The sequence below is a fragment of the Triturus cristatus genome, chromosome 5_1, assembly GCF_964204655.1.
Source record: "Triturus cristatus chromosome 5_1, aTriCri1.1, whole genome shotgun sequence".
In the NCBI taxonomy this organism is placed as follows: Eukaryota; Metazoa; Chordata; class Amphibia; order Caudata; family Salamandridae; genus Triturus; species Triturus cristatus.
The window spans coordinates 920594255-920609541 of NC_140587.1; the positions used below are offsets into that span (position 1 = coordinate 920594255).

General features: G+C 43.2%; 1 protein-coding gene across 1 annotated transcript in view; it reads right to left on the reverse strand.

The window, feature by feature from the left end:
- Positions 1–2284: 2284 nt before the first annotated feature.
- LOC146831609 (galectin-3-like) overlaps positions 2285–15287 on the reverse strand; it is a 75257-nt gene continuing 62254 nt past the window's right edge. The window contains exon 6 of the mRNA XM_085605959.1: positions 2285–2506. Coding sequence (XP_085462085.1) covers positions 2351–2506 — 156 coding nt within the window. The 3' untranslated portion in view covers positions 2285–2350. The remainder of the gene's footprint in view (positions 2507–15287) is intronic.

Below are 15287 nucleotides of genomic sequence, written 5' to 3' on the forward strand. Positions count from 1 at the left end.
CACACATTACTGATGCACAAACAACCCAGGCTGCTAGAAAGAACATACGTGAAAATACTGGCTCACTGAGAACAGCGGCCGCAAAAGTGATCGCGATCAAGCGAGGCAAGCGATGCGCTTAATGAGCATGACGAGGAAAGCCATATGGCGCCTCTGCTCGTAAGCGCACGCCCGCGCACATGCACTCAAGCTCTAGGCCGGCCATGGCAGCATTTTTTGAAGCCCTCACTAAAAGTCTCGCCAGACCAGCGCATGCGCTGGGGCAGGCTAGACCTAAAAAACAATTCTAAGGTGGTAACCCATAAAAGAAGCGCCCACAGAAAAATACATATGCAAGAAAAATGGAAAAAGAAAAAAAAAAAATATGAAAAGAGAGACTTGTCATGAGCCGTGTCATTTAAGTGCACTACTTTAAGAACAGATGTGCGGAGGCAAAATGTTATTTACTCACAGTGAGTTGAGCCAATGGCTGAAGTGGGCTGACCCAGCGCTCCAAGCTTTATGCAGCAGATTGTGTAAGCAAAATGTGAATGACTGGTTGACAGACCAATGGATAAAGAGGGCTCACTCAAAGGCCATCTGTATGTATTTTTATTCAATATATATTTTAATCGTGAGGCTGGTAAGATATTTAAAGTAGTCTCAAGGCTAGAGGCTTAAAAGTGAGGGATAAAATGCTTTAATTAATCTAGGACTGATAATTACTCAGGCCACATGACTCATTTTCTTAGCATTTATGCAACTCCAGAATGAGTTCTATGAAATTCAGATCTAGTGGTGTTCTGATAAGAACAATTCAGCCCAAACTGCTGGGCCAGGTTACCATCTAAAAGGAAATATAAGCAAGACCAGAGTGTAGCACAGTGAGCACTGGAAGAGACCCAAGTCTGGGGACAGCGGTTGCACCTCGGGTGTCTCACCTAGAAAAAACAAAACCACTGATGCCTAGGATGCTTGAATTCATCTCACCCACTGGTAAATCTGGGCTGCATTTCAGACCATCATTTTTGCTCACGGTGTTAAACTAAGACCACATGTAGCAGTTGGGGGCGGTCAAAGAAAGTTTTTTTAAAATATGGTGTTACAGTGTAACATACCAAGCACACAAATGACTACACTTGGCAGACATGCTAGGCGATAACACCCTACCCCGCTGCAACTGAGGATGTATTTTCCCACTCACCCGACAGTGGTCTCCATGGCTACGCCACTGCCAGCTCACGAAGTTCAGGTCCTGGTCTGCCTTACCTTCTCGGCTCCCACGTGCTGCTGAGGACCATTTATCTAATGCAAACGTCCCTTTAGTTAGTTAAATAATCATAAGCAATGACACAGGACTGCCTACTGTAGAACAGACCAGGGTGGGAGGGTGGAAGCCAGTTTTTAGCCACCAGGATTGGCTGGATTCTAAACCTGGGGGGCTGAAACAAGCCTCTGCCCTCCAACCAGGCCTGTTCTAAAAGAGTAAATCATGTGATAGAGCCAATAGCTTTCTTCTAAGGGTAAGCTCACATCAGAGCATTGAACCTTGGCAACTGCACGCAATGGTGGGGTCACCCTAGCCAGTGTTTCATTTGTAACAAAAATAAAATAAGTGCCAGGGCACTAGTCCGGAGGCATCTGCAGCTTACACTACCCATTGCCAGTGTTGCCAATGACAGTACCTACACAGCTACTAACCAGCACACTGCTACAATTGTGACAATTCAGACTATTCCAGGCCCCCAAAGCTACACAAATTAACAATTGCGGTTCTGCTCATCTCTAAATTATACAAAGAGCACCACCATCTGGCAGCTGTCATAAGTAATGAAGTGCCGGTGCTGAGCACCTCGGACACCACTGGCTCAAATTAAGCACTAATCCTGGCCCACCATTCAATTAAAACTGAGCCGATCAACTGAATTGAATAATTTTGGGAAGGATAGCCCCTCTCCAAAACCTGTTCCCCTCTACCAAACGTAGCTGAAGCCAGCCTCCAGTTTCATGAGGAATCACCAGGCTGGCAGCTGGTGAAAGTGGAGAGGCCATTAATACTGATCTCTTATGGCCAAATGAGAACCTCCGACCCAGCTTAGAGAGTGGTGACTTTACAGTGCTCTGTCTCAGCAGTAAACATTTTTGTTTGTGCTGCCATGTACAAATTTCAAGTAGATAACCATTCATTTTTCTTCAGAAATATGGAATGAATATTCACTGAGTTACAGAAGTTGTGATAAATTACAATGGTGCAGTAGCAAGTGGATGAACAATATACATTTTCCAGTATAAAAAGTTTACGATATTACAGTTTCAAACATTGTTTATTCAAGAAATCATTGGTGAAAGACAGAACCATTAATCCACTATTCTAAACCATGGTTGGTAGAACACTCGTCAAAGTGACGTCTCCATAGACTGAAAGAACTCTAATTTGATTTAGATCGGTCACGCGGTGTTTGAACTGCAGCAGATGTTCACCATTGACGGCCACTTTGAAATTATCTGCCTCACACAAAAACTGGATCTGAAACAAGAAAAATAGAGAATTATTGCAGGTGGACTTCACTTCCTACCAGGTCTATGATTAATCTGTAGAATTTAACCAACCGACCCCCCCCCCCCCCAATAGATTAAGAGACTGCACCAGGGAAATACTTAAGCGGGCACAGTAAAGACCCGAAAGTGTTTGAAAAATGACAATTAACATGCTATGCATAACTGTACGAAGCTCATCTCATACAAGAAATTATAACATGTAATGAATCCAATTAGGCTTACAAATCATGGGAGAGAAAGGAGTAGAGAGAAAGGAGTAAAGAGAGAAATGAGGCGAGAAAAATGAGGAACGAGAGGGAGAAATGGGAGGAGGAGGAGAAAAAGAAAGAAAAAAAATAAATGGAGAAAATAACCAGCACATATGCAAGTGGTCAACATCGCCGTCTAAGATTCGAGCGACAAACCATGACGCTGAAGGCCCAGTATTTTGTAAAATATTGCCTGAACCCAAAGATCGCCACATTGGAGCAAATTACGCAATACTCATTTTTGCACTAAATTAATTTGGGGATAGTTTGAATTTTTTTTATTGGAAAGTAAAATACTGGATTGTTGAGCTTGGTTATCTGTAGCAAAATGAAGAGTACAATACCTAATCAGGTCATTAAAAATGTATTTAATAAAAAGCACAATTAACCAGTAACTAGAACCCGCGGCTCTGCCATGCACAGTGATGTCAATGAGGTAGTTTTCCTTAAACTTAAGGGTAGAACCTAAACTGTGTCTTGGGCGATGTGTTTGGCTATGACGGCTGTGCGAGGAGTTGGGTGAGGTTGGGAGAGAGGAGTTGGGTGAGGTTGGGAGAGAGCCATTGGGTGCGGTGGCCAGGCCCTGAGCCTAACCCCCGCAGGAGTGCCCGGCTGACTATGTGATGTGACAATATAAAAGGTGCTATTTTAAGTAAGGTAGATATACTGAATTAGTCAAAGGGTCAGAACACCAAAATATAAAAAGTGGACCTATTGGCTTTATCAAGAGGTCTGCATATCAACATCATGTTAGACCTCCTGGAACACAGAATTGGATTCTCAGGTGCAGTGCTAAATTGGTTTACCTCATTTCTCCATAATCGGACACAACAATTCAAGGTCAATAACTCCCTCTCCAAACCCATACCAGTAACTCTAGGTGTCCCACAAGGGTCTTCACTCTCCCCGACACGGTTGAATCCCTTCATGGAACCACTCACCGAAGTTCTACAAGCATCTAACATACAATATCACATGTACGCCGACGACACACAACTATACCTCAAGATCCACTCCTTAGAAGACATCAAATCACTTAATATAACGCTTAGGAACACACAAACTTGGCTAGCAGAAAACCATCTCAAACTGAATGCCCTAAAAACAGAATTCCTCCTTATAGCTCCACCTGCCAAAGTCCCCATAATGAAAGAGTGGATTAAACATCTTACGGCACTCAAAGTTCAACCTACCATCGTGGACTCAGCGAAATCACTCGGAATTACTCTTGACAATAACCTCAATATGCAAAAACACATCAGCATTGCTACAATGGGAGCAAACTTCCAGATAAACACACTAAGGAAACTTAAACCTTTCCTACCACCCAACAACTTCAAACAGGCAGTACAAGCTCTAGTAATACCAAGACTGGAATACGGTATTCTCTCTTTGTGGCCTACCCAAAGTATCAACTGCACCATTAAGAGCCTCTATCAATTCTGCAGCTAGACTCATCACTGGATCCAAAAGAAATTCCCACATCTCCCCGGATCTTCAATCCTTGAACTGGCTACCCCTTGAAGCCAGAATTCATTTGAAAATTGCGTGTATGACGCACAAAGCCGTGCATCACAATGCACCCACTTATTTGGCACAGAAACTGACGATCTCTGGCGGGATCAGACCTTCAAGAAGTGCGGATAACCTACTACTGAAACCACAAAGGTTCCACAAGAAGAAAACATAACAGATCCTTCTCCGGGATGGCTCCCAGAATCTGGAATGCCTTACCTCCTGAAACCAGACTTCACCCCTCCACTGCTTCTTTCAAAATGGAGGTAAAATCGATACTCATGGCCAAATTCACTTAACTTTGGACTATAGACATCTGGGTTCCAATCACATCCATGCCCTATCTAGATGGTGATAATAGACCATCTATGCAACTAGACATTTTGTTTTTCTTCATGTTGATTATTGCTTTGCCTTCACAAGATGCTCTGTGTATGCGCTATGTTTAACATATATTTGCTGTATAGTAACTTTACTGACTGTATAGCGCTCTGATATCCGTTTAGGATCTTGTTTGCGCTCTATAAAACTTTCTAAATAAAATAAAACAGATGAAGCAGACCTATTGTCTTTGTAAAAAACAAAGATTTTAAAAAACAAAACAAAACAATAATTATAATCAAATGTATATTTTGTGAATTCACACATTGCCAGGTTTAATAAAGATGACTGTCATACATTATTTATTCATAAATAAATAAACATGTTTGATTCTCTTAACACTGCTCAGGCCACAAAATGCAGTCATAGAAACAAGCACAAAGTGTCTCCATACTCCAGCTGAAGAGCATAGAGCTTCAGCACGAAGTGCATTCAAAATCTGGTATACTCCTGGGAGGCTGCTGTGCTATGCCAGGCCCTGTTCCTAACCCATCATAGGTAGCCAACCCCTGCTGCGAACAACCCTTGGCCACGTGCATGCCTGGCCATTGGCTTAAACCGGCATGAGTGGCCAAGAACCATTGTGCGCTAGCAGGCAGTGGTTGCAGGGCCTGGCCTGTGGGCAGATTCAGGGACCAACCTGCGGCAGGCTGCCAATCTCTGCTGCAGGCAGCTCGGCTTTGTACAGCAGGGGTTGGAAGCTGGGCCAGGCCTTTGGCCAGGTCAGCATTTTACCCATCATGAGCGCACAACCCCTGCTGTGCATGGCCTTTGGGCGTGCACAGTGGAAGATAGCCACAGGACTTGGACAAGGGCTAAGCCTTGATGCTAACCCATTGATGTTTGGCAGTACAATGCCAACCCCTGCCACTCCCCCTATTTGTGTGAACATTTCACAACTTTCAGGACAAAATGGTACCCTTTTTGACGCACACAAAATGGTGGCCCCTAAATCACCATTTTCGTAAAAATTACGATTTTATTCACAGTGAACTCATTTTTTGGGGCTATTTTCCATGCCTCAGGGAACTCCCTTGGGGGTCCGACACCTCACGATTCCCCCCCCCCCCCCAAAATCACTGGAAACTTTGTCAGAGCATGACAAAAAGTTGCACATTAAGATATTAGGAAAAAAATTCCCCATAACAAGCCAATCATATTTGAGAAAAACATGGAAATTGGGATGAACAGGATTTGCGCTATTCTGAAACATAATTTTAAACCGCGGAGATATACAGTAGTGCTAAACTCCTCTCAACAACGTCGTAACACACCTGTATCTCAAATGACATCTTGTTTCTACCCTCCCTTCTTTTATGTCCCCCTCCCAACCACAACCGATCTGCTCAAAAATAGGCATCCCAGACTTGGATGACTGAGACAAGTGACTGGCAAGTTTGGCGTAGAACAGTCCACAGGGTCAAACGTTATTGCCATATAAAAAAAATATATACATATTTTCAATGGAAAGTGTGGCTGAACTAGTCAAATTTAGACACTTTCCACTGAAAGGCGGTTTTAGATTGGCTTATAATTTAACCCAGAGGATAGATTTGCACAAATTTTGACAATCTGCTAACTCAGTCAGCTAAGGTTTGTTAAGTTCCGTCCATGGTAAACAAAGTTAAGAGGGATGTGGGTGAAAAAGTGTATAATTCCCATTTTAGCTCCCATGGGAAATTTTGCCAAAGTATTGAGCAAAAAAAAAAAAACTAAACTAAATGGATTATAATCAAACTTGGAATGGAACTAGAATTTCACTCTCGGAAACCATGTTTTCTTGATTTGGTGCAAGTGTTTACAGTTGTTTTTCCAGATATTCACATTTAGAAAAGGTGCCGGTGGCATTCAAGATATTTACAGTTTTGCATTAAAATTAAACTCGCTGCCGAATTCTGTCACAGTCTTATTGGCTGGATTATGGCTGAATTTTTTTCTACTCATTTTGAAAATCCTGAGTCAGCGATTACTCAAGACTTGAGCGGTTTCCACGGACATGGGTAGCCAACCCTAAATGTGGCATAGCCCAGCGCAGTGGTAAGGGGTAGCTAGACATGCAGAAAATATAAGGCACTCCTGAGGGGGGGGGGGGGGGGGGGAAGCATCTTATTCTACGAGCTCACCAGCAGCCATTTTAAGTACTAGATTCAACCACCATTTTGTACCGATTCTTGAATTGGAGCGAAGTCGCGAGTTTCATGTAGTGTAAAAAATAAATAATTCAAATAAATACATAAGCTAAGCCAAACACTAAATTGAGTATCTGGCTTTGCTTGGAAGGCAAGAGGCAGGGCCTGCCCATAGGCAAATAACAGGGTAAATCACTCGGGCATGCCTCACATATTCAAGCCTAGTGATATCACCAGAATGATCCATCTTCAAGGGGCTGGAAAAGAGTACAGGGTAAAGCAATGCTAAGATGGATTGAGGGTAGCCACAATTCTGTGTTAACTGCCCAGCACTTTCCATACACAAAAGGGTCTCACCAATTAATATCGGAACCTTAAAAGTTCAAATTTATTATGCAGAGAAGTATTGTTACCGACCACTAAAAGTTTGGCAATGTTCTCAAGAAGGGGCAGTAATATCCTAGTAGCAAAGCAGCTGATAAGTGTTGGTGCCTCCAGAGGTGGTCTATATCCATGCATCACCACTTCTGCAACTTCTTGATAGGCCTTCCTATAATTTGTGTTCATATCGTCCTCAACCTCACCATCCCAGTGCTGTGGTTCCCACCAATGTTGGCCACTTTGGCCAACAATTCCTTGTAAATGTTGAGGCTGCCAATAAGATTAGTTCATCTGGTAACCCGTGCCATATTGCCTTTCCTTTATTAGTGACGTTAAGTCCTCTCCTGCATAGGTCCATCTCGTAATGCTTCAATTACCAGATGTATCTTCAAAACTAGCAGATGTGCTATGCCAACCACAAACTCCCAGCCACCATTTCCCTCCATCAAAGATCCAGTAGTATAAGCAGGGTGGGAATGGTAGATTTAGCACATAGGAGGATTGCCAGAAAAGAGAAAGAACAGCTAACAGCCCAGCATGCTTCCGTCATGCCCGAATCTTTGCTAAAAGCCTAAACTACAAGCGTTTAGCTTAGGCAGAGCTTCTGCCATCTCTCCTTAACAAAGAGCCGCCATTGCCGAGAGCACTCAAGTGCTGCAGCTTTCCCTGATCACTGCATGGTCACCCTCCATTGCGCCCTGAAAAGTGGTGCGGTGGGGTGGGCAGAGACCATCACTCTGTGTCGAAGCCAGCTGGTTTGGTCTTACAACATACAGAGGGGAATGGCTACAGAAGTTTCAGATTCAGCTACATCCACACACCTCCCCACAATGTTTAGCTGTTGTAGGGCCCAGTCCCTCCATGGGAACACGCAGAACATTAGTATACAACTTTAAAAACCGTATGCCTTCTCCAGGTATATATTGCTTCCAGGAGGGCCCATTCTCTTGCTCAAACATTCTGCACATCATTGCCTTATATGTTACCATAACACATTCTATTTCAGGATACTGTAGATCTGTGTTAGTTCTCATTTTGTAGAGAGAATATTACGCCAAGTTGCTTTTTTTTGGAACAGCTTGGGAGCAGAGGAATGATAAAAAGGTGACATTCCTGACACCTTTGCATTTGTTTCCGTAGATCCCTCTCGATCTTGTTTAAGTTGCATTAACACAGATTAATTTTCTTTTGTCCTAAGTGAATTCTGTACAAGGACCCATTGTCTTTTCAGATCCAAGCTGAGCAGGCACAGTATCTATGATGTTATGTTTGCACTATCACCACCCCCAATGGGCTGGGAGAAATGTACCTGTGCTGCTACCTTAAGTAGACAACACTAACATCCAAAATGAAAGAAAGAACAGAAAGATCCAATCTAGAAACAGAATCAACCACAAAGCTCAGATTGTTAATCAAGATCAATCCCCAGCACAAGCCAAAGAACTTATGCAGAGCTTGTTTCTAATACCAGATTGCCAAACCCAGGGCCACGCATGCATATACAAGCTCAAACTCCACAAAGAATTAGGCGGTGAACAACCATGTCCTACTTCCAAGGATGCAGTTCAAGGATAGGCAAAGAGAGACAAGATGTGAACTTCCTGCTTCCTGGAAACATTCAGAAATCCTACTCAAAATCACAATGCACTACAGAAGATGAATAGAAACCAAACCATACTGCTAAAATGCTAGTCTCCAAAATGGTAGGAGTTCAATAGGTTCACAGAAAACAAAACATCCAGGACCATTCAACATCCAAAACCAAAGACCAATACATAATAGGGGTCTCCGACAGTGAATATCGGACATTACCACATAGCCATTTATCACATGGCAACTTAGAACGCGGTGTTTTACCATATTGTACTTTACAATGTGAAACTGCTGAATATATATATAAAAAAGGGGAAAAAACAAAGCTTGAGAAGAAGTTATAATTAGGAATAATTTAGTTCATAATTTGTATAGAAAACCTACTTAAACTACGGACTCTAGGAATTTTATAGTTATAACACATTTATATTTTGCGCCCTACCCAACCCTTACTATAACTTGCACAGTTCCGTACAGTGTTTTCAACTCACTAGCCAAAATAAATTAACTATAATTCGCCCCTCTACCATGAACAATGTTCTCATAAATTGTGTCATTTGAGATGGCTCGAGTCTAGTAATGAATGCTAGGCTTTAACTTGCTATAAGTGATGTAATATGAAAGGGTATAAGCAGTGCATGGGGAAGGCACGAGTTGTAGTTAATGTAGTGAGGCTAGCGAGTTGACAATACTATGTACGGAGGTCAGCATATTTATCTCTATATAGATAGATAAATGTACTTGAAATCTTGTAATATTGTTTAGTATAGTGTTAATTGTTTTTACATTTTTTGCTACCACAGTACTTTCATGAAAGTTAAACATTCCTTATTAGGAGTGTTGTGGCTACAGTGGATTGGCATAGTGTAGAGTGGAGTGTGGTTGAGCGGCGTGTCATAGTACAGTGGAGGGGTGTGTTGCAGATTTCAGGGTGGAGTGTAGCATGGTGGAGTACAATGTTGTGGAGTGGTGTAGAGTGGAGTAGTATGTCAAAGAAAGTGGAATGATGTGGTTTAGAGGAAGTTTCGTACAGTGGAGCAGAGTGTCCCAGAGTGTCGCAGTGTGGTATAGAGTGTCAGAGTGGAGTGGCATAGGGTGTCGAAGAGTATCACAAAGTGGTGTGTTGTGGAGTAGAGCAGAGTGGCATTGTGTGTCACAGAGAAAGTGGCGTGTAACAAAGCATTGTATAATGAGTAGAGTAGCGGGGCAGAGAGTGGCGGGCGAGGTGGGTTGGAGTGGAGTGTCAAAGTACAGTGGAGTGTCAGAGTGCAGTGGATCAGAGTTCAGTGGCATAGTTGAGTAGAGTGTCATACAGTGGAGCGGCATTGAGTGGCAGAGCGACACTACTCCACTTTACTACACAGTAAAGTGGCATGGAATGGCATAGAGGGAGCTGCGTAGAGTGTCAGCAAGTGTTGTAGATTGGTGTGGCAAACTGTGGAGTACAGTGTTGTGGAGTGTAGTACAGTCTACTGGTATAGCGTTGAATGGAGTGGCATAGAGTGGAGTGTCAGTGGATTGACGTGTGACAGAGGACCATACAGTGGAGTAGAATGGCAGAGAGTGGAAGGGCAGAGAGTGGAAGGGCAGAGAGTGGAAGGGCAGAGAGTGGAAGGGCAGAGAGTGGAAGGGCAGAGAGTGGAGTGGTGTGTCATGGAGTGTCAAGAGTGGAAGGGCATAGAGTGGAGTAGAGTATTGTGGAGTGGCATGCCGTGGAGTACAGTGGAGTGTCATGTCAGAGAGCCTTACAGTGGAGGGGCGGAGAGGCATGTCAGAATACAGTGCCCTGGAGTCTCTTTGAGTAGAGAGGCATACATTGGAGTGGTATGTCGTGGCGTGTAGTGAATTGTTATGGAGTGTCGCAGAGTGGAGAGGCAGGTCGTGTCAGAGTGCCCTAAAGTGGCATAGAGTGGAGGGGCATAAAGTGGAGTAGTGTTGTACAGTAAAATGATGACAAAGTTATCAGCAGGCAAAAATCCAAGGAATTCCTATCTCTGGGAATCCAAGCTACAGAGTGACTACCATACACTCTGCAATAAATAAGGAGCATGTTACTTACCCTGTAAGCATCTATTCGTAGCGTATAGTGCTGCAGATTCACATGCAATGCACACTCCTGCCATCCTGTGTTGGGCCGGACTTTGCAAGTTGTTCGAGGAAATCTTTTATAGTAGATATTGTGCGTTGCATTCCACAAGATCAATGGCTCCTTTGTTAGATTTTAATGTTTTTCCCTGCCATATGGGAAGTGAGGATATAGTCTGCTAAATTTGCTTTGTGCTGTTGAACATGCTGAATATTATTGTGTTTATGTGCCACCATCTAAACCTGCTGGGGAAGCGAGCGGGTGTATGTTAATCTGCAGCACTATACACCACAACCACAAATAGATTCTTTACAGGGTAAGGACCATACTCCATTTGTAGCATGTGTTGGCTGTAGATACACATGCTAGGCATAGACTGTAAAGCAGTACTCATCTCGCAGTGGCTTTACCGCATCAAATTGTGCATTTACCTGAAATAATGTGTGCAAAACGGTAGGTCTCACCAGAGCTTGTTGTCTGGCTTGTACATCCACACAATAGTGCTTGGTAAAAATGTGTGTGTTTGTCCATGTTGCTGCTTTACTAATGTCTGTTAGTAGAAAATTACTTAAGAAAACCATTAATGCTGCTTTCTTATAAAATGAACACTTGGCAGCATAGGTAGGGTTTGCTTTGATTTAACAAATTTGTACACATTTTACTATCTATCGATTCCTGCTTTTGAGATGGGATTAGCTTTCCTTGGGTTTGCAAAAGCCACAAACGGCTGTTATGTATACCTACATGTTTTGGTTCTTTCCACATAGTACATTAGAGTGCGTTTGACATCTAGTGTATGTAACTTTCTGCAAAGGTTTCTAGTTCTGTAAAGAAAACTGGTAAATCTAAGGTCTGGAAAGGCAATATAACTTTTGGCAGAAACTTTGGGTTTGTGAGCAGTCTAATTTGGTCTTGGAACAGCTGGAAATAAGGTTCCTCTATAGTAAGTGCATATATTTCTCCGACTCTTCGTAGCGATGTAATCGCAACAAGGAATGCCACTTTCCATGTTAGAAATTGTATTTCGCATTTATTCATAAGTTCAAATGGCCTTGTTAGCACAATGTTAAAGTTCCACGATGGTACGAATGTGGTGGAATTACCATTTTAAGTCCTTCCATAAAAGCTTTTATGATGGGTATGATACAGAGATTGATGTTTCCTGTTGTGTAGATAGGCAGAGATTGTTGCTAAATGCAGTCTTATAGCTGTGTATGCTAAATGTGCTTTTTGCATCTGCAACAAACATACTGGTTGCTTTTGAGATGGTGAGGAAGAGTTTATGTTGCGTAGCAGTGGACTCAAAGTTTCAATTTTGCTGCATAACACCCTTCTGGCTGGCCTTCTGGCTTCTTGAGAATGTCCATACATCCTGGTGGTAGTTGCCCATGTTGGAGCTAGGAGTATCATTGTTAGTGAAGTCCTGGCCACATACAGAATGAGTGGGAGAGGTGGAAAAGCATAGGCAAATATCTCTCACCAGTTCATCCATAGTGCATTGCCCTCAGATTGTGGGTATGGGTGCCTGGATGCAAAGTGTTGGCATTTTGCATTTGTGCGGTGGTGAAGAGATCTATTATTGGAGTTCCCCCACCATTGGAAGTATCCTAGTAAGATTCAAGTGTGGGCTTGTTGTTGCATCTGACCTGTGATTGGTGAGACAGTTGTAAGGAATGGTTCCTTCCTTGTTTCTGTATGGAAGTACATCACAGTCATTGTCGGTGCGCAGCAGAAAATTATTCCTGGTAATGTTAGGTAGGAATTCTTTGAGAGTCATCCTTATGGCTTGTAGTTCTAGAACATTGATGTGCATTGCTTGGTGTGCATACCAGTGACCCAGTACTGTGATGTCCTCCATGTGAACACCCCAACCCATGAGTGATGCATCTGTTGTAATGGTCACAGGCAGAATTGGGCCTTTGAAGGTTCCTACCTTTTGTGAGTTCCACCATTGTAGTGCCCGATGGACCCTGGCTGAAACCAACACTAGATCCTCCATGTCGCCCTCTGCTTAGCATCACAATAGTCGCAGGCACTCTTGTAGGGGTTGCATATGGAGTTTGGCATGTGGTACTATTACTATGCAAGAAGTCATCATACCCAAAAGGTGCATCACCATTTTCACTGATCAGCTACAATGTGACTGAAAGGGAGCCAGCTGGGTCTGGACATTTAGAACCCTCCAAGGATTGGGGTAGGCCTTCGCTGTTATTGAATTGAGTATGGCTGCAAGGTCTGGTTGTATCTGGAGTGGCTGCAGATGGGATTTGGACGCATTTGTTGTAAATCCCAACCCATGTAAGAGGTTGATACTATTTTGGGTATCCTGTAGACATTTTTGTTTACTGGCACTCTAGATCAGCCAGTTGCCTAGATAAGGGAAGACGTGTATATTCTCCCTCCTCAGCTTTGCAGCTACTACAGCTAGGCATTTGGTAAATACACATGGGGCTGTTACCCCGAAGGGCAGGACTTTGAACAGATAGTGACATCCACTTACCACAAAGTGGAGGTTATCAGTGATGTGCCAGATGGATTGGTATATGAAATAAGGAGTCTTTCAAGTCTAGCGCAGTCATGAAGTAACCTCCCTGCAGTAGTGGTATCACATCCTGTAGTACCACCATGTGAGAGTGTTCAGATAGGATGTATTTATTGAGTAGGTGCAAGTCTAGTATAAAAGGGAGCGTCCCATCCTTTTTGGGTATTGGGAAGTATAGGGAGTACAATCCGTGACCCTGATGTTTGAATTGGACAGGTTATATTGCCCCTTTTTGTAATACCGCTTGTACTTCTTCCTTCAGGAGGAGTAGGTGCGGAGGATCGAGGGTGTGTCTTCTTGGTGGGATGTTTGGTGGTTGTTGTTGGAGCTCTAGAAAATATTCTAGACTGAGGATATCCAAGACCCATTGGTCCTATGTTACTGCTGGCCACAATTGGTGGATTTGTTGTAGCCTCCACCGACAGGTGAAGTGTTATCATGGAGAATGGTTGGGAAGTCACTGCTTGCTCTTTAAGGCTGCCTTTGAGGGCGTTCCTCTATCTTTGCCTCTCCACTTATAACCACTGTGCTAATATCCTCTTCCTGATTGTTGGTGGTATTGCTGCTGCTGGCATTGGTAACTTGGGATCTCTGGGGTGTGATCTTTTAGATTCCCCTCTCTATTGGTAGGGTAAAAAAACCATTGCTTTTGTGTCGAGATTTTCCAGGCTCCCATTGACTTGGCCGTTTCCTTTTACCTTTTGATTGTTTTCTAGTTGTGTGTCAACCTTCTGAACAAATAGATGTTCGCCCTCAAAGGGTATGCTAAGAATGTGTTGTCGCTCTTTGGGTTTGAGCCCCGATATGCATAGCCATGCATTCCTACGTAGCATAACCGATGAGTTGATTCCTCTGGCCGCTGTGTCTGCACTATCCAGAGCACACCGGATTGATGCTTTGGATATTGGTCTACATTTAGCAATTTGGTCTTGACATTTTTTTTTTCTTATATTGTTATGAGCGATGTTGCAATAACTTACATTTCAACCCAGTTTTCCTTGTTGTATCGTGACAGACGGCCTACTGAATTGACGATTTGCCAATGATTGGCATGTCCGGTTGCCACCCTTTTCTCCGTTGCATCAATTTGCTTACTCCTTGTCTGGAGGTGGAGCTTCCCCAGTGAAGCTGTTGTGACTACTAGAGAGTCCACAGCAGGATGTACTCCAATTTATATAGGGTCTGATGGAGAAGGCCTGTATTTTCGTTCGATCCTTGGGTGCAAGTACCCTGAATTTGATGTGATCTTTAAAAATATCTTTGGATACCTATAGCATTGATCCTATCAGAGGCAAGTATCGTACTGTCCGTTTTGTTTTGGAAAGAGTTTCTATTAAAAAATCTGTTTCTTCCTCTGTTGTGTGCATTGGTAGCTTATTTATTTATCTTTGTATAACGTTGTGGTACGAGGTGTCTTCGGGTGGGAAAGCCTTCGTTGGTATTGGTGGCTCTATGTTGGTGTCTGGAAGGACCACATCATAGTCATCCCACAGGTCTAGGTTGGTTTGCGCATCCCTGTGTGAGTTTGAGAAGTAATCTACATGTTCGTACTCAGGGCTATCAGCACCTCCATCACATTTTAGTCGGTGAGGGGGACTTTATATGAGGAAAAAGAGGCCGACTGATTGGCATGGGGCTTGTGGGCCTATGCTCAGTTGCCACTTGTTTGGGTAGGGGCTGTGGCACATCCAACTTCTGACCCGGTCTTTTGGATGGTTCTTTATGGTGTTTCTTTTGCATTATTTTGTGTAGACCCTCAAAACCATTGCTTTTTTCCTCTTGAGTGTGTTTGTGTTGGCTTTGCCTGCTTCCCTGGAACTTTTGTTGATGTTCCCGAAGAAGGCATCTTTGTTTTAAGTGTAGGTGTCATAAAG